Source organism: Sorex araneus, chromosome 5 (genome assembly GCF_027595985.1).
Source record: "Sorex araneus isolate mSorAra2 chromosome 5, mSorAra2.pri, whole genome shotgun sequence".
NCBI classification, from domain to species: Eukaryota; Metazoa; Chordata; class Mammalia; order Eulipotyphla; family Soricidae; genus Sorex; species Sorex araneus.
This window is the reverse complement of record NC_073306.1, coordinates 85,391,576-85,415,266: the sequence shown is the minus strand read 5'-3', so window position 1 is coordinate 85,415,266 and position 23,691 is coordinate 85,391,576. Positions and strand designations below refer to the sequence as shown.

The following is a 23,691-nucleotide window of genomic DNA, read 5'->3' as shown; positions in this document are numbered from 1 at the left end:
CAGGTGTGACCCAAAAAGCAAAAAAAAAAAACAAAACAAAAAAAAAAAACCAAACCTGCCTGTAGTATGTGCTTTGCATGCCAGAGACCATCTTCAGTTTTCCTCATGGCAAAACCAAGTGATAAGCAGGAATAGCTCCTGAGCACTGCTGGGTGTGGCCCAAAAGCAAACAAACAAAAAAATAGTTTCAGGACTGAGGATATGGTTCAGTGGTCAGAGGCTCCCCTTGCAGGAATGAGACCCAGGTTTGATCCCCATCACTTGCTTCTTACTTCCTTTGCCTTTGGATATGTTTATATACCTACAAAATTTTTGTTTAAATTTTGCTAGAAATTGCATTAGAATCTGTAAACCAGCTGTAGAGAGTTGCATCTTTACTAGCAATGATAAAAATTCTCCCGTGGATACAGAATTTTTATTTCTTTAAATATTTGATTTGTAGGGCTGAAGCAATAGCACAGCGGGTGGGGCGTTTGCTTTGCAATGTTTCTTCTTTGAAACTTTTCGTGCGTTTGCTTTGCACGCAGTCGACCCGGGTTCGATTCCCAGCATCCCATATGGTCCCCCGAGCACCAAGCACCGCCAGGAATAATTCTTGAGTGCATGAGCCAAGAGTAACCCCTGTATCGCCGGGTGTGACCCAAAAAGAAAAAAAACAAAAACAAAAATATTTGATTTGTATATAGTTTTTAATAATATAGTTTTTATATACCATATGTTATAATCTGTTATATGATATAGTTTTTAAAAAGAGTTTTTAGTATACAAATCCTAATATATTTGGTTAGATTTATATTTGAGTATTTTGTTTACTGAGTGCTTATAAGTGCACTGTTTCTTTTGTTTGTTCATTTATTGTTGCTTTGTTCTTAGGTTTTGGGTTTTGGGGCCACACCCAGTGGTGCTCAGGGCTTACTCCTGCCTCTGTGTTCAGGATTCACTTCTGGTGGTGCTTGAAAACCATGTAAGGTGCTTGGGATCGAACCCAGTTAGGCTGCATACAAGGAAAGTGCTCTATCACTTTGGCCTCTATTCTACTTTGATAAAATTTTGATTTCGTTTATTTTCTTATTTGCTCTCCCCCATCCCTTCATTGTTGTTATGACCAGGAGCAAACACCTGACTATGCTGTTCTCACGTTAATATGGGGTTTGGTTTGGAGGTCATATCTAAGGTACTTAGGGGTCACTCCCAGCAGGCTTGGGGGCCGTGTATGCTGGGAATCAAAGCCAGGTCTGCTCTGTGTAAGGTGAGCACCTTCTCAGCTGTACTCTTGCTTCGGCCTGGGGGCTCACATTTAACTGCTCACCTGAGGTTGGTTATACTTGCCAAGGCCACACTCTGTGGTGGAGCTCATGTGTGCAGTATCTTTTAGTGATAGCTTGTATTTCCATCCGCCCCCTGCCCCTCCCCCCCAGACACACACACCTGGAATTGCTCAGGGCTTACTTCTTTGTCTGTGCTCAGGGATCACTCCTGGTGGTACTCAAGGGACTGTATGTGGGAGTCGGGGGTGGAACCCAGGTCAGCCACATGCAAGTCACGTGCCTTACCCACTGTACTATCACTCTAGCCCCATAGTTAATATTTTTTGAGAAACTGATATATTTTGCCCAAGTTTATCACTTTCATTGATTTCTGCTGAAAAGCACCAAATTACTTTCTTTCCTCTGTTTTCTTTAGGTTTAGCTTGCTTTTCTTTCAAATTTTTCCCTTCAGGTAAAAACTGAAGCAATTAGGGCCAGAGAGACAGAAAAAGGAAAAAAAAAAAAGAAGGGTATTTTATAGTTTCCTATAAAGAACCTAATTGCTTCTTTACCCAGTGTCCCCAAATTTTGATATTTTTTCATTTCAGTTTTGTTGTGTTTTCACTCAGTTTAAACTATTGTCAAATGTTTCTTTGAGTGTCTTTATTCTGTGGCTTCCTTTGAAGTGTGCCCTTTTGTTTCCCACCATCTGGAGACTTCCATGTATTTTTTGCTACTGATTTGTGGTGAGAGAATGCACTCCACATGACCTGGCCCTCAGGATACTTGCTGAGACTTCAGAGCTGCAAAGACTGTGTTGGGACAGGATCGATTCACACCCAGAGGATCGGTTCATGCCCAGGGGATCGGTTCCCACTCAGAAGACTGATTCCCACTCAACCTTCACTCAATCTTCCCACTCAGAGGATGTCTGCTCTGCTGGTGCAGTACCCAGTAATGAACTGTAGATCCTGGTGAGGATGTTGAGTTCTATATTCTTTAGTTTGGTTTGATTGTTTTTGGGGGCCACACTGAGTGGTGCTCAGGGCTTACTCCTGACTTCATCAGGGATCACTCCTGGTGGGCTTGGGGTACCCTGTACGCCAAGGGATTGAACCCACGTTGGCTGTGTGCAAGGCAAGTGCCTTCCCTGCTGTATTACCTCCCTGGTGCCTGGCTGTGTACCTTGTAAGAAGACAGTCTGGATGTTATATTTTATGCATCTGAGTGTGTGTATAGATAACTCATCAGTCTGCTAATTCTACCAATTGGAGTGCTAAAAGCTTTCCCTACTTGGTTTGTTATAATTGTCACTAATGTTTCCTCTGTGCTCATTTAGAACCACATCAGACAATGTTGCTAATTTTTGTTTCAGTTGTCAAACATAATTGAGAGAGGGCAGGAGGAGGAAACTCCTATTGTACTTCTTTGTCCATATTTTTTCTGACTGTTCTTTCTTCCTGGTGCTTCATGGTTCCTTCTTTTATCATTTCCTTTTTGGTTTAAAGAACTTCCTTTATAGTTGTTGTTTAAGGCATGGTCTGCTGGTGACAGATCCTTTGTTTTCCTTCCTTGAGAACCTCTGAATTTCCCCTTCATTCCCCCAGGATATTTCTCTAGGTTCTCTTCCTGTCAGCAAATAAGTAGACTGCCATTTCTTTTTGCCTCCATGGCTTCAATAACAGAAAACTGCTGTTATTTTCACCATTTTGTTTTTGTTTTGTTTGGGGGGGGGCAATACCCAGCTGTGCTCAGGGCTTACTCCTGGCTCTGTGCTCAGGGCTAACTCCTTGCAGGGCTCAGGGAACCCTCTGTGGTGCTGGGGATTGAAGCATGGTTGGCTGTGTGCATGGCAAGTGCCTCCACCCTGTACTCTGGCTCCAGATAGTTCATATTTTTACTTTCTGTGTAACTGAAAAGGTCATTCCCCCCCCCAATTGGCTTCAAATTTTTTTCTTGCCGTTTAGTTTTTAGAAAAACGTTTGATCATGTGTCTTTACCTGGATTTCTTTGGGTTTATTCAACCTTTCGAATGTTTTTTTTTTTTTAATCTACTTATATGATTTCTGTTGTTCTGGCTTACAGCCCTGATTATTTTCTTTCTTTCTTCTTTTTTTTTTTAAATGAATCACCATGAGGTACAGTTACAGACTTACAAATCTTCGTGCTTACTTACATTTCAGTCAATGATCGAGTACCCATCCCTCCACCAGTGCCCTTTCTCCACCAACAATGTTCCCAGTATCCCTCCCCGCCACCCCTATCCTCCCACCCCCCACCTCTGTGGCGGGTGCAATCTTTTACTCCCCCTCTCTCCTTTTGGGTATTGTGGTTTGCAATATAGGTATTAAGTGGCCATCATGTTCAGTCTATTAGACTAGTCTACTTTCAGCACACATCTTCCAAGCTCTGATTATTTTCTGTTCACTCAGTTCTGTGGTTTTTATCTACTGTGCCTTTTATTTATTTATTTATTTATTTATTTATTTATTTATTTATTTTTGGCAGGGGGCCACACTCAGTAGTGCTCAGGCCTTAGTCCTGGTTCTGTGCTCAGGGACCACTCCTGGAGGGCTCTGAGGATGAAACCGGGTCAGCTCTATGCAAAGCAAGTACCCTGCCCACTCTACTCTCTCTCTGGCCCACTACTGTGCTTTTCACTTTTATTCCAGTCCTAAACCACCTGTTATCTTGAAGTCTGTTTTCAGCTGAGACCGTTTCTTTGGTGAGGGTGTCTGTTGTCTTGCTTGCATGTGGCTGTTGATGAAGCAGGTCACGGTCGTGGCTGTGTGGCCTCCGTGTCTCTCTGCCTCTGCGCAGGTCACTTTTGGTGCAGCACAGCCGTTCCTCCTCCTTGCCCTGGGGAGCAGGTGTCAGTTCATCCTGTAGCGTTCTCACTGCAGGGGAGGCTGGTGGGTATATTTCAGAAACTGCTTGAGCCCCCTGAGGCCATAGGACCTCCTGAATACCGCAGTGGTCTGCAGATGGTCTCCTCAGACACCCCTGCCAGTGGCTTGTGACCGCTGTGGAGAATCATGACCCCAGCAGGCTCCTGGACACCACCGACGGGGAAAAGGGGCTGGGGGCACCACCACTGAGGGGCCCAGTTACCACCAGCACATGAGGGGGCTCCAGAGCTGGTCGGCTGGGTTGGTGGCATCCTGGCTGCCTACGTAGCCTGTGTGACATTAGAGGCTGGTGGTATTGTGGTGACTCATTGAAGCCTCATGAGGTCAGAACTTGAGACTTCCCACTGGTCTCTGTGGACATAGGACTGTGTGGGAGAGTGTGAGTGTGTGTGTGTAGGTGACCGTGCAAGTATGTGACTGTGTGTGTATGTGAGAGTATGAATATGAGTGGGTGTGGGGTGAGTGTGCTGGTGGGTGCATGTGCAGGCATGTGTGGGAGGGTGTATGAGGGGTGTGGGGCGTATGTGTCTGTGAATATGTAGGAAAGATCGTATAGGAGGAGCAGAGCACCAGCATCTAGAAGTTTCCTGTCCTGGGGCTGGAGCGATAGCACAGTGGGTAGGGCATTTGCCTTTGCCTTGCACGCAACTGACCCAGGTTCGATTCCCAGTATCCCATATGGTCTCCTGAGTACCACCAGGAGTAATTCCTGAGTGCAGAACCAAAACGCAAAAAAAAAAAAAAAAAAGTTTCCTGTCCAGTCAGGCTGCCCCTTTTCTGCCCCTTTGTGGAGAGAGCAGCGTTTTGTTGGGCTTTGTCTGTGCTGTTGGTGCTCTGGGTGCTTCAGTTCTAAGTTTAGCACTACAAGGTGGGATGAAAATCCCAGGAAATGTCCCCATGGTGCTTCCTGGTCCCAAGGTCAGAGTCCTTTCCCTATTTGATGCTGATGACCAGTTACTCGTACCTAGCCGAGCTGTAGGAAAAGTTACATCTGGGCTGAGTCTCAGAGTGAATGTTCTATTCCGATGCTGGGGAGAAAAATCCAAAGAACAGTGACTTATGGCACACAAATGCCCTACTGGTCATTTCAGAGTCCTGGAGAATGGGTCTGTAGAGGGGCCTCCTGGGCCCTTGCCCGGTCCCTGGCTGCCCGACAGTGTGGCAGAGCCCCGGGAAGTTCCTGTCTCAGCCCTTTACAGAAAGTCTCTTACTCTTTTTATTTATTTATTAATGCAGGAGTACTGCTATTTTTTAGCCATTGATTAGGCTGATTAAATTGGGCATGAACGCCACATTGCTTTTTTTCCTTTTTGGGTCATACCCGGAGATGCACAGGGGTTACTCCTGGCTCTGCACTCAGGAATTACTCCTGGCAGTACTCGGGGGACCATATGGGACACTGAGAATCAAACCCGGGTCAGCTGCATGCAAGGCGGCTGTACTGTACCCTACCCGCTGTACTATTGCTCCAGCCCCCGCCACATTACTTTTTTAAAAAAATTGTTTTTAATTAAATATCCATGAGATAGACCATTACAAAGATGTTCATAATTGGGTTTCAGTCATGCAATGATCCAGCACCCATCCCTCCACCAGTGTACATTTCCTACAACCAATGTCGCGTTTCCCTACCACCATCCCCCAACAACCACCACCCCCCCCCCAGCCTCCATCTATTGGAGATACTTTCCTTCTTGCTCTTTCTCTCCTTTTCCTTTTATACATTATGGTTTGCAATACAGGTGCTAAGAGGTCATGGTGTTTATTCAGGGCATTCAGTATTATTATCTGGACAGTAAGGCTGGAGTGGCTTTTCAATTCACTGGCCGCTTTGACGTGTGGATGTAACTGCCGAGGCTTCCGGAAGTACAGGGAGTTGTGGGAAGGTAGCCCATCCTGACCCCGAGAAAGCCTGGAGATTTCAGTCACCAAAACCGCAGATCAGAACTTTCAGCAGATTATGTTTTGTTGTGGTCTGTTCTGAGATGGTGGAGCCAGGCCAGGGGTGTGGTGGCGGTTTTAAATTGTGTGAGCAAACAGCTGCCGGGGTCTCTGCTTGGGTGGGCACCAGGCTGACCCCACCCCCTTTTGATTTAACGGGGTCTTCTCAGCCTGTGAGGGTCCAAGATTAACTGAAACTTTTGATCTCTTTTGAGAATTATTTGTGGGTCTCTGAACAAGGCCGGTAGTAGAGCTTACATGGTGGCGCTGGAGTTGGTTCATGGGGGTGGCTGCCAGTGCTTCCAGGAGTATTGGGAAGTGGGGGGAAGAAGCCCACCCCAACTCAGAGAAAGCCTGGAGATTTCAGTCACAGAACCCACATACAGGATTTTTAGCAGATTATATCTTGGTGAGGTCCATCCTGAAATAATGGAGTCAGGCCAGGGGTATGGCAGCAATTTTGGATCGTGGAAGCAAGTGGCTGCTGGGGGCTCTGCTTAGATGGACTAACCTGCCCCACTCCAATTTACCCCATCTTTTTAGCCATGGGTGGGTCCAAGATTAACTGTGGCTTTTGATCTCCTTTAAGATTTATTTATGGGTCTCTAAAATAAGGCAAATAAGTGGCTTTATATAGCTGAGCCAGAGGTGGTTTGTGGGTGTGACCACCACATAACTAACTTTTGGCCGTTTAATTTCTTAAATTGGCCCCAAGTTGTTTGGGTCTGACCAAGGCACAGTGGCAACTTTGGAGTATCAGGAAGCCTGAAGGCACCATCAGGCTGCTGATGCACTCGCCCCACAGGTACAGGGTGACCTGATGGCGGCACAGTACCCCCCAAGTCTCTTACTCCTAATTCAGACCTAGAACACAAAGATGTTTAAGTCAAACCAAAGGAGAAGGCTCCTGAAACATCAGACTTCTTGAAAATCAATAAGCACAGAAGCAAACCTAACAGCAAGTGTGCCTAGAGCCAGAAGGGGCGTTCAGGAGGATGTGGCCGCATTTGGCTGCCCCTGCTTTGGGGTCTCCCACCGTCATCTCCCAAGTTGTGGCTTTTGTCAGTGTTGTGCTTCTTGGCAGTTCTGAGAAAACCCCAGGCAGAGCACATGGGCTCTGCTTGCTCAAGGCTGACTGATATTTCTTCCTTCCTTTCATCTACGTCAACCTCTCAACCACTTCCAGGGCCCCAAGAAAGTTGTATTCAGCAGTTCCATTGAGTCTTATCATGGCTCTGGGGGAGAGGTTTTATCTCGCCATATTTTGCAGTCAGATAGCTTTAAAACCAAGGTAACATCAAGGATCAGTTTCGGGGGCAGGCAGCGGGCAGGTGGGGCTGCAAGTCCTGGAGTTCCCAAGTGCTTTTTCAGAATGAGTGAGTGCCTGTATGTCACAAATGGGGAAGCTGCAGAGCCGCAGCCTGGCACACAGTATAGAAAAAGCTCAGACACTCCACATGAAGCTTCTGAGAGAATCTGTGCGATGGACATGGGGCAGGCAGAGCCATGGAATCCTGTGGGAACATCTGCCATCAAACCACCCTGGAATGTGGGAAAAGAATTGTTCAGAAACAAGGGGCTTGGCAGATAATACAATGAGGAAGATGCTTGCCTTGCACAAAGCCAAAGTTCAGTCCCTGGCACCCCATATGGTCCCCTGTGCTCTGCCAGGAGTGATTCCTGAATGCAGAGACAGGAATAAGCCCCGAGAACCTCCAGGTATTGGCCAAAACTGCCTCCACCCTCCCAAAATGAGAAAGCATGAATGAATAAAAGGAAGAAAGGAAGGAAAGAAGAAAAAAAGGAAGAAAGAAAAAGAGAGAGAGAAAGAAAGAGAAAGAAAGAAAGAAAGAAAGAAAGAAAGAAAGAAAGAAAGAAAGAAAGAAAGAAAGAAAGAAAGAAAGAAAGAAAGAAAGAAAGAAAGAAAGAAAGAAAGAAAGAAAGAAAGAAAGAAAGGAAGGAAGAAAGAAAGAGAAAAAGGGGGTCTGAGCAATAGTATATAGTACAGCAGGTAGGGCGCTTGCCTTGCACATGGCCAACTCGGGTTCGATCGCTGACATTTCATATGGATCCCTGAGCACTTCAAGGAGTAATCCCTGAGTGTAGAGCCAGGGGTAAGCCCTGAGCATTACCAGTGTGGTCCAAAGAGTAACAGGAAGTAAGAGAAGGGAAGAGGGAGGGGAAGGGACAGGACGGGACAGATCTTAACTATATATATACATATATATATGAACTATATACATATATATGTATATATATTCTGCCCTGTGCCCTGTGCCCTGTCTGCAGGGGGAGTGGCTGGGTTCCGCAGGAGAGGGTTGGCCTGGAACCCGGGGCCGGCCCTGTGTGAACTGGCACCCCTGTAGCTGCCGGCAGTGGTGCTTTATGGTCCTGCAGGCAGAACATGGTAACCAGCCCACAGCAAAGAGGTCACTCTGGAACTAGAATCAAAGCCCAACCCATTTTCTTTGACTAGAGCGGGGAGTGTATGATTTGGGTCACATTGGGTGGTGGTCAAGGTTTACTCCTGACTCTGCACCTAGGGATCTTTCCTGTGCTGGGATCAAACCTGGATTGACCGTGTACAAGGCAAGCACCTTACCCCTGGAGCTGTCTCTGGCCCTCGACTGGTACATTGGTGGGGAGCTGTGGAGGGAGGAATCTGGCCTGAGTGTCTGGCTGGGGCAGCGGGTAGAGAAGGCCGGTGTGGAAGGCTTTGAAAGGAGCTGAGAGGGCCAGTGGGGTGTGTGGGAGGATCAGACACAGGGGCCCTCAGGTGAGTCCCCCGCTAGAGCTGTGTCCCGGGGGGGTGGCACTGAGCCTTAGAGAGGGGCAGGGATGTGACACCGGTAATGATGAGGGCACAGGGCAGCTCAGGCGGCGAGAGTCTGCTACTCCCCAGAGGCGGGCAGACCAGGTTGGTGTGAGGAGGGGAAGGGCATGAAGGGGCCCCGTGGCAGAGTCCTGGGTGCTGGCCTGGCTCTGTGGGGTGGGTGTTTCCTTGCAGCAGCGGGGGGTGGGAAGGCAGTGTGGCCAGACCCAGGGGCTCTGCCTGGCTTCCAGCATGTCCTTCCTATCTGTCTCCTGTTCCTCCTGCAGGAGGGGCCCCTGGTGACCTCACAGGTACCGGCACTGTTAAGTCCGGCTGGAGCACTTGGGTCAGGTTGGGGGGTGGCAGGAGGTGGGTGGGGGCGGTGGTCCTTGCAGAGTCTCTGAGCTCAGAATCTGGGGGTTGCCACTTTCCCCCTGCAGAGAGCCACTCGCCAGTCTGTGCAGTGCCACTGGCAGAGTCAGAGTACGTTGCTTTTCCTCCCCAGGGTGCAGAGGAGACATCTGGTGAAGTGTCTGCCAGAAGCCTGGGTGAGACCTGCAGCCCCAGTGTGTCTCTGCAGGCTGACTGCAGGCCCTCTGTGCAGGAATGCCCCCGTCTGGTGCCCTTGAGAGCTTTCTGGATTGCAGAGGGGCGCCCAGTACCCCTTCCTGCTGCCCCAGGGGCTGGAGGCTGAGCCCTGGAGGCCTGGCCAGCAGCGCTCTGTTCATCACATCCTACCTCAGAAGGCAGCACTTTCCGGGAGGCAGGGGTGCCTCCAGGACTTCACTTTCTGCTTTGCAGCTTGTGCACTGCTCACTGTTAGGGCCGGGGACCCCCATACAGTTGAGAAACCCAGGACACCCTTTGCAGTCCCCATGGAGATGAGGTGAGCTGAGCTTGGGAAACCCGCACACCTGCAGTTCCTGGAATTCCCAGCAGGGGCGCCACACCCAGATTTCTCCAGGCTGGCTCCATAAAATACCTGACAGGCCTGAGAGCCAGGAAACCTGGGTCAGCCCCCAGCACCACAGTGTCCCTGGAGACCCACACGAGTGATCCCTGAGTACAGCCAGTTTGTTGCCCCCCCCTGAAAAAAATAAGTTAATAAAATACCCACATCCCTCGATATGCACTAAAGCCCCCAACCGCTGTATCCTGGGGACCCTGGGTGCCAGGCGTCATCGTGTCCCTCGTGCGTCGGGGAAGGTTGCACTGTGGACACCTGCTGTGCACGTGCTGTGCGTGCAGGAGCCGAGGCTTGAAACCTGGTGCCACCTGGCACTGCTGGGTCCCGAGGCACTGCCCAGCACGGCCCCCAGATCACGACAGGCGCTGGCTGCCGAGCCCCTGCCGCCCGGGAGGGGGCGGCGTGGCGGCCGCCTGGCTCACCTGCTGTCCCCGCAGGGGCTGCCCCTGGCGCTGTTGCTGCGGGAATGCTTCCGTGACCCGAGCTGGCTGGCCACCATCCGCAGCGCCCGCGGGGAGGTGGGGCTGCTGGCCACCAGCGCGGTGCCCCAGACCCGGTTCTTCTGGGCCATGCGCATCGCTGAGGTCCGCAGGCTGGCGCCCCCCGCCGCGCGCCGCCCTGGGCTTCGGGGCTGAGGGTGGGGGCACCCCTCCCGGGCGAGGGGCGGGAGGCCGAGCCGTGTGCCCACCAGGCGCTGCACAGGAACATGCGGACGCTTTCCAGCAGCCTGGCGGAGGCCGAGGAGCGGCAGCCGTACCTGGGGACGAGGCGGTGCGGCGCGGGGCCGTGGCCTGGCCGGGCTGCAGCTACGCGACCGCGGCTGTGCCTGGAACAGGTGGGCGTATGGGGGGGTGCCGAGTGCCTCTCAGGCCTGTCCCCGTTGCTTTCTGATCAAGGATACCTCTCCTGATCCTGCTCCCGAGGACCGGCCTGACTGCTGCGCGGTTCTCACTCTGGCGGCCGGCGGCCGTGGCACAGGGCACCGCCCCCTTCACCCGCCTCCCCCCAGGTGCTGGGTGCTGGAGCGGGTGGGCGCCTGGGCCGTGATCATGTTCATCGATTTCGGCCAGACGGCCACCGTCCCCATGGCTCCCCGCGCAGCCTGGAGAGTGACGCCTTCTGGACCATCCCCCCGCTGACTCAGCCCTTTGCGCTGGAGCAAGGCGAGTGCCCTGGTGGGTGACAGGCTGGAAAGGGCTCTGCGTGCCCCCTCTCCCACTTCAGGGTTCTTCCCATCTGAGCCTCCCTTTGCAGAGCTGCTAGTGTTGGCTCTTTGTGTGGTGGGGCTCCGTGAACCCGCATTCCCCAGGTGTCGGCCAGTGGCTGAATTGTCCAGGCAGCGGGAAGGGGGGAACCACTGTCCTCCATTTCTGCTTCAAACCACTCAGTCATCTTTCGCCTGTTGCCTGCACGGAGTTTGGCGGTTTCAGCAGACAAGGATTCCGCTAGGGAAGGAAGAGAGTGTCCGAGTCAGGACTAGGTGTCCCTGAAATGGACACACCCTCCCTGGCCCTTCCCCTTCTCAAGACTGGGGTTCGGCGAGCTGTAAATATGGGAAGAAGGCTTCCCCGGGTGGGAGGAGGTGAAGGGCCACTGCAGAGAAAACAGTCTGGAGGGCCTGCTTTGTGTCCCCAGCATGGGGCCAGCAGCAGTCGCTAAGCCCCACTGGGTGTGACCAAGTCCTCCCCGCAGATGCAGGGATGAAAGGGCACCTTCCTGGAGCACCCCACTGCGCCCCAAGCCTTGTGCTCAGTGGTCAAGGGTGCCACCCAGAGGCCGACATGACCATTGCATGAGGTGGCCCCTGCTCCAGGAGGGCCCTTGGGGTGGGGGTGGCTCAGAAAGAGCAGAACAGCCCCACACCCTGTGTCACCTCATGTGTGAGCTCAGCTCAGAGAGGGCAGGACAGTTTTCCTCATCCTGTGGATGAAGAGAGTGAGAGCATGAGAGGCCCACTTGCTGGGCAGGAGCCAAGGTCTTCTGGGGCAGGGCAAGAATTGGGGTCACACGCGACGGTACTTGGGGGGGCCACATAGTGCCAGGGATCCGATGGGGGTCAGCCGTTTGCAAGGTAGTCCTTCCCTGAGCCCTGCCCTCACTCCCCTGCTCCCAAGATGCCCTAGATCAGCCTGTCTCATGGGCCTGGGCAGTGTCCGAGACTGGTCCAGGCAAGGGGAGATCCCCTGCAGTAGGTGGGTTCTCGCCAGCACCCCACCCTGCCGTGTTCCCCGAGCAAGACGTGCAGGATGCTCTCCCTGATTGCTCACAGCCCCGGTGTGTTCTCCACTGCAGTCCAGAGCTCTGAGAACACAGGCACTGCCTGGGCTCATTGTAACCCTAACGGTGCTTTACTGAAGGCTCAGCACAGACAGACCCTAATGCCTGCCCACAGGCCCCTCCATCTCTTCCTGCCTGACCAGGGGGTGTTGCCCTTTTTTTTGCCGGAGTCCTGGGTGCTCATCAGATGGCCATTGTATCCTCAGAGGGAAAGTCACAGGCACTTTGGGGTTGGAGGTAACTGCATGTTTTCCCCTCCCCCACAGACTAAAGCTATCCAAGGGTGGGCGGGGACACCTGCTGTTCTGCCCTAAGACTTGCTCTCCCCTAAGACTTGCTCTCCCTTTCAGCCACACCTCCTGAAGTTTGAAGAATTTAAATCGTGGGGAAGAGCCAGGCACTCCGGATCCTCTCAGATCCACACTCCTGTCGAGCCCACGTGTCCCCCTTTATTCTGAGGGGTGAAACGCTGGCGTCCAGCACGAATTTCATTCCGGTTTTTCATGCAAGAGCAGACTCTTGCTTTCTCCTGGGCTTTAAAGTTTCCCGATGCAGGAGGCCTTTGAACCCAAGGAAACTTCCTTTAGTTGAAAAACCAAGGCAGGCAGGATTTCTTCCCCGTGTCTCGTCTGCAGTGCAGAGTTCAGGAGCGCCCAATGAAGTGGCCCTTCTCGCTTCTCTCCAGGCACCCCGCGGCTGACTCGGTGGGGAGCCTCTCATGAGCACGTGAATCACAAACATTATGGCTGTGGTGTGAATTGATGAATAAACGTTGGCATGTTCTTGCGGTGCAGTGGCCAAATGCTGTCCAGCCAGCTCTGCCCCCCGCCGCTCCCCATCCCACGGGGCTGCCCGCTCGCTCTGCTCCAGGCTGGGGCTGGGGCTCCTGTGTGGACACAAGGCTTGGGGTGGTGACCCCAGTTTCACTTCTCCTTGCCTTCTCCCGGAAGAGAAAGTTGGTTCAGGATGATGTGACCTTGACCACTTAGTTTATACTTTGTAACTTCATTTAGAATCCTGAATTTAAGGTACTAAAAGGAAGTGTTGAGTATAGCAAGAAAACGAAATTTCTGAGCGGTGACCCAGCTCACTGGAGCTGAGGGTTCCCTCCCTGTATGTCGGCTGAACAAAGGCTCCGTTATGTAAATAATGTTATTAGAACCAAACTATTTAAATAATTTTATTTGTTCCATCCTTTGGTAGATGAGAAAAAATACATTACAAAATACGTAATACAGAGATCAGAACCACAATACACGACTAAAAAACAGTCTACATTCCTGCCAGGACTGGTGGCAGGTCCAAGAGAGCCCAGACCATGAAAACCAGATTTTTGCTCCATGGATCAAGTTTTACCCTAAGGTTCCTTCTTTACCTCCGCCTCAGCATACATTAGCACCCCTAATGGAACAGGTGTGGAGTTAGAACAGCAGCAAGGCCGGGGGAAACGGCCAATGGAAGGTTGCAGTCTCAGAACATTCCAGAACTCCCCTGGCATCCTACAGGCTCCTAGGCTGCCTTGCTGAGCCATCTTGGCCTTGTATGTCAGTCACCTGGCCATCACCGTGCTTCAGGGCACTCAGGCCCTCGGTGAGCACATAGGAAGGAGGGTGCCCGTCTCCTCCCAACAGCAGGAAGTAGCAGTGTGGTAGCTCAGCAGACACCCGGCCCCGTGCTCCCCTAGCCAGCAGTTTCCTGAGCCCCCCGAAGGGTGAGGACAAGGCATATGGATCAAACCAATCCCTCCAATGATGCCCACCCGAGGGCCATGCCTGGCCAGGAAGGATTTGCAGTTCTCCGAGACCAGCAACTTCAGAGCCGTGCCCCGTTCTTTCCAAGACCAGATGAAACGAGGGGTGAGGGGCAAGGGAGCCACTGATCATGACCCTCCACTTCCTCCATGTAGCCACTTTTCCAGAGGGAGGGAACCAACGCGCAGTTGTGTTGCAGTCAGTGTTGCTGAGGAGACGACCACGCAGCAGACACTTAGGCCCCCAAACCCATTCATGCCAGAGCAGTTCTGCGAACAGCCTCTTAGCCTTGTCATTTTCCTTAGAACTCTGCAAACATCCTGACTGGAAGAGCAGTCCTAGAAACAAGGTCATTTCCGCCTACTATAGCGTGGCGGGCAGGCCCGGCGCTGTGTCCCCAAGGGCATGGGCGCTGCACACTCCAGAGGCTGCAGGGAGCACGTGTGTCCACCTTGCCAGGCGCATCTCCTCTCCCAAAGCCTCAGTGGCCCGGCACCCCCACCCCCCCACTGCCCAGCGGCTCAGGGAGGGAGGGCAGAATGTGGGAATCAAAAGAAAAATGAGTCAAGACCAGGTCTTCAAATTAACAAACTGTAATTGTTTTCCCAAAGATACATTTTTTTTCATACACATCCATCATACACTGTAACCAAAAAAAGCAGTGTACATGAAATAAGAGAAAATAAATTAAAAATCCATAGCATAGGTAAGGAGGCTCTAGTCTGGAACACAGCTGAGTTCCCAGCAATAGAAGGAGGCTCGAGAGTTTCTTTTATAAGAATGCCTGCTAGCAAGGGTTCCAGCCAGGTGTTGGTTGGTCTGTGAGTCGGTCTTGAGTACTTGAGACAGTTCTGTGTGTGTGTTTTTCCTTAGCGTTTAGAATAGCCATCATTGTCCTGCAATAGGCAGAGCTATCACGTCCAGGAAAAATGAGGGAGGGAACCACAGAGGCAGCGTGAGACCCAAATACAGCATTCAAAGGTAATTGGTCCAGTGGCGCCTGGGGAGGGAGAAGGGGGCCGGCCCCCAGGGTTAGCCGTCTTCCTTTGGGGGTGTGTACCAGCCTGCAAAGAAAGCCAAGACCAAAGTGAGGAAGAGCTGGCTGTGGCCCCTGCTCCCAGGCCCTGCAGACGGTCGGGGAAGGGATCATTGTGTAGGGGAGGAAGGAGGGAGGAGGGAGAGGCTGAGACTGCTGCAGGGGGGGCACAGCACCCCATCCTTCGTGCTTCCCCGGGCACTGTGGAAGGGGAGCCATCTCTCCAGCCTGTTTTCGGAGAGCCTGGGGCAGGTGGTATGTTAATGAGACCAAGGAAGGCAGGGAGAGGGGGTCTTGCTATTTAGCAGGAAGTGAAACCTCAGGCCTGGCAAATGTCCCAATCTCCGATGCTGGCTCCAGCCTCACCGTTTTTTTCGTGGATCTGCACCAAGGACTTGTAGGACTGCTGTGCTCTTGTCAGACTGTATTGAGACTGGGGAGAGGAAGCCACCGTTTCAGCCATGTTAGCAGTGGCCTTAACGCCCCTGCCCTTCCTTCAGTCACCACCCACCACCACCCAGGCAATCCCCAGGGAGTCCTTTTGGGAGTGATTCCACGGCCTCCCCTTGGCCACCATGTGCCCTCCCGAGCCCGGGCTGCTCCCGCTCCCTCTGGGGTCTCACTTTGTTGGCTCCAAACTGCACTCGCGCCTTCCCCTTGACCAGTGTGGCGCTGATCTGCATTATCACAGACTCTATGGAGTAGGCACTGCTCCAGCCCTGCGGATGGCACAAGCAGGGTCGGGAAGGCTTTCCACAGAAGCCTCCGCTCCAGCACAGCCGCTACCGGGCGACCGGGTCAGTGGGGCGGGCCCTGCCCGGCAGAGTCAAAGGGTCTTTTGGGGTCTCTCACCCGACCCACAGGGCTGAGCATGAGGCTCGGCCCAACGCTGGCCAGGCCAGGGCAAGGACAGGCTCACCTGTTTGGTGAGAAGTTCCATGCAGATGGCACCTCCGCCCAGAACATACCTGCGGGGGAATGGCATCAGTGTGCGCCCAGGCAGCTGATCCCGTACCTCCCTCCACAGCAGGAGCTGCCCGACACTCACCCTCCAGAAAGGACCGGAGACACAACCCTGACGAACGGCGGGTCAAAGGGAAAATTATCCTGGGGGAGACAGGGGCCAGTCAAGGAAGGGCCGCCCTCCAGAAGGGCAGGTGGGGGGTGAGGGGTGACAGAAAGGAAAGTCTCACTTTAAAGGAAAAGTTGAGGAGAATGAAGTCGGCGCCTTCCTTCTCTTTGAGGATCTGGAGATCGTTGTGCAAAGCGCTGTCCTGGTCAACTCTGAAACAACGGGCCTGCCCTTAGCACCTGGCACCACAGGCACCCACGGAGGACCCCAGGGGCTCTCTCACCAGCCCCCACTCACTTGAGGAGTTTGACATTCCAATCGTACAGGCTGTCATTCACGAGTTCCACTGCATAGTTTCCTGGAGAAGCGGAGGGAAGGGTTAAGGGGGCGGGTGGGGCGCAGCACCCAGGCTTCTAGGTGCCCCCGCAGACAGGTGCAGCCCGAAACATCTGTGTATCTCAGAACCTTGGTGTCTCTTATGAGACACGCCGATGGCCCCACAGAAGTCAACTCACCGCCTTTGAAACTCTGTGATCGGTAAATATCCCTGAGCTCCTTCATCAGCCGGTCAGTGGCCTGCACCGAGCCAGACACTGCACCCTGCACCAGAGGGACGAGGTGCAGCTCAGCCACAGGCGCCGCCACTCATGGGGCAGCGTGCAGGGGATGGACGCCAAGGTCAGGCCCATCACAGCCCACTCCCAAGAGCAATCTTACCCCAAGGTTGGGGGGTGCTGGCCTACCACCCCCCGGTCAGCTCTGCCCCCCAGTCCAGTCTCACCCCAGAAGGCACGTACATTTAAGTAATCTTGCCTCTGGTTCTTTTTGATTTTCTCTAATATGGCCAAGTTTTCCTTCCCAATGCCATCATCTTCAGATTTCTTGCCCTCAGCTGGCTCTTCCTCTTTCATTTCATAGTGATCGAGATCTTCTGTGTCCTGGGGCAGGTGGGAGGTGGGAGAGGGAGGAGAGAAACCCATACAGGCTGGGAGAGGGGCCGTGAGTGACCTTCCCAGAGCCTGTGACTCCAGGCCACGTGCTGAGGAGGGTTGGTGAGCACAGGGCCCTTCCCACCCAGGACACCCAGCCCTGTAGGCACCAGGCAAACCTACTCGGCAAACCAACAGCAGAACTAGACCAGCCCAGGGAAAGCAGACAGGGACCCTACCCTGCCTGAGGATCCAAGGAGGCAGCCCAGGAAAGGAGAACGAGCAGAAACCTGGGCCCCTCTCCACCAAGCCATCGAGCAAGCAGTTCACCACGCACAGGAAGGGGCTCAGGCCTGGCACATGGGGTTGGGGTGTGTGTGTGGGGGGGGAATGTGTGGAGCCTCGCCAGCCTCTCTGACTGGAGAGACACCTCCTGACCCACTCAAGTCCCACAGAGCTGGCCCGGATGGGCGCCAGAGCCAGAGTCCCAGCGAGCAGTGCGTGCCCCTGAGGAGGGTAGCCGACACCTATTGCTGGCTACAGCAGAGAACACATACTCCCCCGACTCAGGAGCACAGTTCCACAGCACCACCAAGCCTGTTTCACAGAGAGCACCATGGTCCAGCACAGTGAAAGCCCTCCCTTCCCAGTCGCACAGCCCTTAGCAGAGCTGGGCTGGAGCGATGGTACAGCGGGCAGGGCGTTTGCCTCGAACATGGCCAACCCAGGTTTGATCCCCAACATCCCATATGGTTCCCCCAAGCACAGAGCCAGGAATAACCCTGAGCATTGCTGCTTGTGATCTCCCCACCTCCTGGCCCCCCAAAGCCTTAGCAGAGCTAGGATGAAGTGGACTTCAGTGCAGAAATTCTGGTTTGATCCAGCATTGCGTGTCCCCCTCCACCGCCTGCTCCCCAAGCACCACCAGGTATGGCCCCAAAACAAAGACAACCAAATTCTGACTCAGACGTGAATATACCTATAACATTCTGCAGTAACAGAGCATCAGATTATCATTATTTGACACTGATGTACCTACCAACACTTTATCCCACTTTCAAGACAGCAGTGGAGATACTACCCTCCCTTCTGCTACCAAGAAAACGCAGTTTCGCAAGATGAAGTGTGCTCCATTCTGGAGAGTTCCGCACTCCATTTGGGTGGAGTAATCTGTTAGTGCACTCTACCCTAGGAGCAGTCCTTCTTGGGGCAAAGCTCTCCTTTACCTTCTTTCCTTCTCTCTTTAGAGTCAACATCTCCCTCCAATGAACCAAGACCACGCATGTCCCATTCAAGACAGAAGCTACGGGGATGCTCATTCAGATCTCAAAGGACTCTGACTGGACTTCACTGACTAGCTGAACAGATGCACTCTCAGCCTCCTGGGCCCAGCGTGGCACTCCCCTCTATGACAGGGCTGCTCCACAGGTCACAAACCCTGTCTTCTGTCCTCAAGCATGTCCCCCCTCTCATTCTGGCCTGCAGCAGCGCGAAGTGAGCCCGACTGCCACTGACCAAAGGGTTTCCCACAAATGCCGCCTACCTCGGGCATCTCCTCATCTTCGTCCTCTGAAGACACGTCCTCCTGTGTGCACTGCAGTGGGGAGGGAAGAGACAGCAATCAGGGCCCGAGAAGCTTCCTCGAATGCAGCTTCTAACCCACTCCCGCGCCTACAGGCCTGGAAGCTGTGCCCACAGGCTGCCAGGCCCTCTGCCACCCAAATGGGAGTGGATGCTACAGCCTAGGGAATGACTTTACCGCCTAATCCAGCTATCAGATGCCAAAGAACAAGAGAAAAGCAAAATGATCGTCTGTTATCCTGCCTCTCCAGCCCGTTTGAATTTCCCAAGAACCCTACCCAGACTGTTTCTTGGTTCTTAACAAGGGGACTCAGCTGAGTCGGCCCTCAGGGCCACTACTGCTAACACCAACAGTTAAAAAGTCCCCTCCCTCTCCACACGAGGAATACAGCCCATGTCTGGGGAGCAGAGAGGAAGCTAGTGGCTAGCTAAAGCAAGGCCCTCACTCATCTGCAGTAGAAAAAGGCCGAGAGTCATAGTGTGTGTGTACGTGGCACGGGTGGTGTCCAAGTAGCTGCTGACGAATCCACTGAACATGGCTTAACCATCATCTTAGGTGAGATGACCCTGCCCAACAGGGCTCAAAGCCCCCCATTCTCACCTGCTCTGCTGGCAAGGGCTGATCCAGCATCTCCACATCTGGGTGCTGAGGCAGGTTATAGAGTTTACACAGGTCGGAGATGATCCTCTTCAGATGCTGTAAGAGCTGGGGGTAGGGGACCACCGTGACCTCAAATACCCCATCCCCACCCCAGGGTGGCCAGGGACAAGACTGAGTCTTACAGTACAGCACTCTTCACCCACCCATATCTTTGTGCCATGAGCTTCAGAGGAGGAAATGTACCCACACCCCAACACCAAGGCCCCTCACCAGGGTATTCCCTTTCTTTATGTCCACTAGCCTCTCCAGGACAGCAGCCAAATTAGGGTCATCGGACTCCACCGACCAGATAGGGGGCACTGCAGGGTAGGACTCCTGAGGAGAGAGATGGGAGTGCGTCAGGTTGGAGGCTGGGAGAAGCCGAGAGCCCTCCTCTACTCCCCTCACGCCATGGAAACCCAGGTCAGCTAGATAACCAATGGTACCCCCCAAACCCACGGCCCGGAGACGGTCTCAGGGGCCCCTGTCGCCTGCACGCCGGTCCTTTCCCTGAGCAGACCTGGGGACCAGAACACTACCTCACTCGGCTACTGCTGAGCAAACTACTACACGGGGCGCAGCTGCCCCCCGCCCCATCGGCCGAGGCCTCCGACTTTCTGCTTCTCCAATTCCCCATCTGAGGAGAGTGTGACTGGACCCAGCCTCCGTGAAGGGGAAGCTCATGGCCACTGTCCCGGAGCAAAGGCAGAGCCCCTCTCACGAAAGCGGGCAGCGGAGGAGAGGGGAAAGGGTTGCGAGGGAGGACAAGGGCACTCTTGAGCCAGAAACGTGGCCCTCAGGGCCACAGGTCGAACCAAGAGCCCCCAGCAGGGTCCCCACAGGGACAAGGGCGGCTGGGAGGGCAGAGAGATGCGACCAACCTGAGCAGCCAGCGACCCCTCAGGACACGCACCCCCTTCCACCATGGGGCTCTGCCCCCACTGCTCAGGGCAGGGAGCTCCAGGTGGCAGACCGGGGTGTCCCCTGACCTGCAGGGGAGGGGGCTTTTCCAGAAGGATCGGGGAAGGTGGCGAAGGGAGGGACCTCAAGTCCTGTCGGCTCAGCCGGCCCACCCAGGCTCAAACTTGTCTCAGCAAACCCACCTGGCCCGGCGACCGAAAGGGAAAGTGGCGCCAGCGCCCCGACTCCCGCTCCTGTCCCGCAGGAGCTTCTCCCAGAGCCCCCGGCCCCACCAGGGGCTGTCCCAGCTGCTGCACCCGGCGACATCTGGGCCAGGCCCCGCAGGACGCCCCTCCCGGGCAGCCGCACGGGGCGGGCAGGCGCGACTCGGGGAGTCCAGCCTGCCGGGGAGCGGGGGCCGGGAGGGGCCGGGAGCAAAGCCCCCCACCCGTTTCCTCCGGCCCGACGCCCCGCGGGCGCGGGAGGGGAGAGGCCCATCCGCCGGCGCAGGGGCCGGGCCCAGAATACAGGCTCCCCCGCCGCGAGAGGAGCCCCAGAGGCGCACGCGGGGGTCCCACAGGTGGCCGGGCCCTGGCCGGAGCTCTGAGGAGGGGCCGGGCGGGGGGCGCGGGCACGAGGCCGGGGCGCCCCTCGGGGGCCGAGGGTCCCGGCCCCCCGCCTTCCCCGGGCCGAGGGCCGGGCGCGGGGCGGCGCGGCGGCCACGGCGTGACCCCGGAGCAGGGGCGGGCGGCCCCCGCGGCCGGCCGGGCCCGGGGCGCACGCGAGGGGCTCACCGTGATGTTGCAGTGGATGCGGACGGGCTCGCCCGGGCCCGAGCCCCGCGGGGGCAGCTGCGGCCCGGGCGCGGCCCCCGGCGCGGCCCCTCCGGCCCCGGCCAGCAGGAACTCGCAGCTCAGCTCGTCCAGGCAGGCGCTGGCGATGCGGAAGCGCTCGTGGCCGCGGTGGAAGATGGACTCGAGCAGCTTCAGCTCCCGCCTCAGGCAGGGCCCCGGCCCCGGGCCCCCCCCCGGGCCGCCCCCGGCCCCCGGCGCCGCCCCCTGGCCCCCCAGCTGCTGCCCCGGCCCCGGCTGCTGCTGCCCCTGCGGCTGCGGCTGCTGCATCCTCCGCTCCGCTCCGCTCCGGGGCCGGCGGGCCGGGAGCCTCCGGCCTCCGCTCCGGGCTCCGCCGCCGCCGCCGCCGCCGCCGCCGCGGTCCGCACTTCCTGATCCCCCCTTCGCCAAGATGGCGCCGCCGCCACCTCCGGGACGGCCCCCCCTCCGCTGCCCGCCCCCCCCGCCGCCGGAAGCCGCGCGCCCCGCCTCCCGCTGCCGCTCCCGGCGGCCCCGCCTCCCTCCCCTCACGTGACCTCCCGGCGCTCGCCCCCCTCACGTGACCGCGCCGCCTTTCCCGCCCCCCGGCTCGTCAGGGGCCCCCTCCGCCTGGGCCCCGGGGCCCCGGGAGCGCCGCGGCCGCGTGCGCCGACGTCGTGCGTGCGTGCGTGCGTGCGCGCGCGCAGGCGGCCTCCCCGTCACGTGACCGCGCCGCGTGCTCCCAGCGGCGCCCTGCGCGGCGCTCGGCTTCCTGCTGCGGCGGCGGCGGCCGCGCTGGGCGCCGAGGGGCCCGGGGGCGGCCACGCCGCGGCCGGGGCGGGGCGCAGCGGCTTCCCGGGTGCCCTGTGGTAACCCGGCCGCGGCCCCGGTGCGCGCAAGGCCCTCCCGGCGCGGGGAGACGCGCGAGGCGGCCGCAGCTCGCGCCGGTCGCCTGGTGACGGGAGTCGGGGCCGCGGCGCGGCGAGGTCGCGGAGGCCGGCGAGGGCGCCGGGAGGCCGGGCCGCGCGGGTGTGTCGCAGCGGCCGCCGCAGTGCCCCGTGCGCGCGCTGGGGGGCGCTGGCACAAAGGACAGCCTGGCGCCCGCGGGCCGGGCCAAGGGCAGCGGCGCGCCGCGGCTCTAATTTCTAATCAACTTTTTGTTTTTTTTTTGAGGCTCCACGATTTACAGTTGAGTGAGTGATGGGGCTTCCTGTGTACGAGGCTCCAGCACCGCAGCCCACAGTGTGTCCCCTCACACCGACCCCCGGTGTGCCCCAGCCCCTTCCCCTCACTGGCCGGGCTGCGCGGTGCTGTAGTCAGTTGCTGCTCAAGGCCTGGGGCTCACTTGTGCTCTGGGTATTTAAAGATGACCGAGATGTTTCCCATTCTCTTGGGACTTTTCGTCTCCTTAGGTCTGATTTGAACCGCATCCGGTGGTTGTGGCCCCGCCACACTCAGCTTTACTCCTGACTCAGTGCTCAAGGGTCACTCCTGTCAAGGCTCAAGGATCTTATGCGGTCCCAGAGACTGGCCCAATGCTGTGTTTTGGCCCCATGCATTTTTATTTTTATGCTGCTAGTTGTTAACACAAAAGGCTGGCGGGTAGGGCATTTGCCTTGCACGCGGGTCACCCTGGTTGGATCCTGGCATTCCATAGGGGCTCTGAGCACCGCCAGGAGTAAATCCTGAGCCCTAAGCATCACCGGGTGTGGCCCAAAAACAAAATAGAAAAAGACTGTTGTATGAACTCCCCTTCGGCTAGCATTCCGTGAGTCAGGGCATTTTGCAAATGTTTCTAAGCTCTCCAACAACAATGCACGGGAAGCATCTTTATCCCTATTTTGGGGGCAGGGCGGGGCGGGCAGTGTCTAAAGCTAGTAAGTAGGGTCCCTAGGCTGTCGCTGAAGTCACCCTTTGAAGCCATTTGCATTCGTCAAATGATTGCTCATACATGTCACCTCCACTGTACCCAGACACTCAGAAAAAGGGACTTTATTTACTCGAAAGAAAACACCGAAACAGCTCCCCAGTGAGGAAACTGAAACATTACAGTTGTCAGGATGAGTTCCACCCTCTCTGCTGGTCCATTTACAGGCTCATTGTCTTTTCTGGTTGGGAGCTCCCGGCACTTTGAATCCTGGTGTGGCACACATCTGTTCTGCAATGTGATGGGCAGTGATATTAGAAATGAAAGTGTCAGTCATTAAATGAATATTTGGATGGTGGGGAAACAAGTAAATAAACTCAAAGGTCCTGGGGATGGAGAGATAGTAAGGGCTTTAGACATTTCACTTGCATATGGCCAACCCTAGTTTCATCCTTAGCACTGCATTAGGATCCCCCAAGCCACTCCAGTATTGATCCCTGAGTGCAGGAGTAAGTCCTGAGCACTGCTAGGGCTTAATAACAAAAATAGCTATTGAAGGATAATTATTGGTTTAGAGAGATGTTTGAGAAACAGTAAATGAAAAGGAGAGGTTACAAAGCTGTTTCAGGGTCTGGAGTGATAGCATAGCGGGTAGGGCATTTGCCTTGCACGCGGCTGACCCAGGTTCGATTCCCAGCATCCCATATGGTCCCCTGAGCATCGCCAGGAGTAATTCCTGAGTGCAGAGCCAGGAGTAACCCCTGTGCATCGCTGGGTGTGACCCAAAAAGCAGAAAGAAAAAAAAAAAGCTGTTTCAGTGTCACTGTCACTGTTATCCTGTTGCTCATTGATTTGTTCAAGCGGGCACCAGTAACATCTCCATTATGAGACTTGTTGCTGTTTTTGGAATATCGAATATGCCATGGGTAGCTTTCCAGGCTCTGCTGTGTGGA

General features: G+C 55.2%; 2 protein-coding genes across 2 annotated transcripts in view; one reads left to right on the top strand and one right to left on the bottom strand.

Annotated features, from left to right (window-relative positions):
• TDRD10 (tudor domain containing 10) overlaps positions 1-12,611 on the top strand; it is a 31,248-nt gene extending 18,637 nt beyond the window's left edge. The window contains 8 exon segments of the mRNA XM_012935136.2: positions 9,557-9,799; positions 10,314-10,460; positions 10,568-10,659; positions 10,661-10,711; positions 10,886-10,962; positions 10,965-11,051; positions 12,341-12,390; positions 12,504-12,611. Of these exon segments, the coding sequence (XP_012790590.2) occupies positions 9,557-9,799; positions 10,314-10,460; positions 10,568-10,659; positions 10,661-10,711; positions 10,886-10,962; positions 10,965-11,051; positions 12,341-12,390; positions 12,504-12,611 (855 nt within the window).
• Positions 12,612-14,481: 1,870 nt separating this feature from the next.
• Positions 14,482-21,352, bottom strand: UBE2Q1 (ubiquitin conjugating enzyme E2 Q1). Its single transcript, XM_055140146.1, has 13 exons — positions 20,857-21,352; positions 19,394-19,498; positions 19,124-19,228; positions 18,485-18,535; positions 16,810-16,950; positions 16,528-16,612; positions 16,310-16,370; positions 16,134-16,224; positions 15,989-16,047; positions 15,860-15,908; positions 15,564-15,659; positions 15,307-15,373; positions 14,482-14,968 (listed from the first exon to the last, which is right to left on the bottom strand). Exons 1-13 carry the CDS (start codon positions 21,181-21,183, stop codon positions 14,937-14,939), a joined length of 1,269 nt encoding a protein of 422 aa, XP_054996121.1. The 5' UTR covers positions 21,184-21,352; the 3' UTR covers positions 14,482-14,936.
• Between the last annotated feature and the right edge of the window lie 2,339 nt (positions 21,353-23,691).

What these genes read in the sequence shown, in the direction of transcription:
- UBE2Q1 (XM_055140146.1), bottom strand. Translation starts at nt 21,183, where the DNA reads ATGCAGCAGCCGCAGCCGCAGGGGCAGCAGCAGCCGGGGCCGGGGCAG. An exon ending in TAAAGAAAGGGAATACCCTG is followed by an intron (nt 19,229 to 19,393) that starts GTGAGGGGCCTT and finishes CCCTACCCCCAG; the next exon opens with CTCTTACAGCATCTGAAGAG. An exon ending in TGGAACTTCTCACCAAACAG is followed by an intron (nt 15,660 to 15,859) that starts GTGAGCCTGTCC and finishes TGCCATCCGCAG; the next exon opens with GGCTGGAGCAGTGCCTACTC.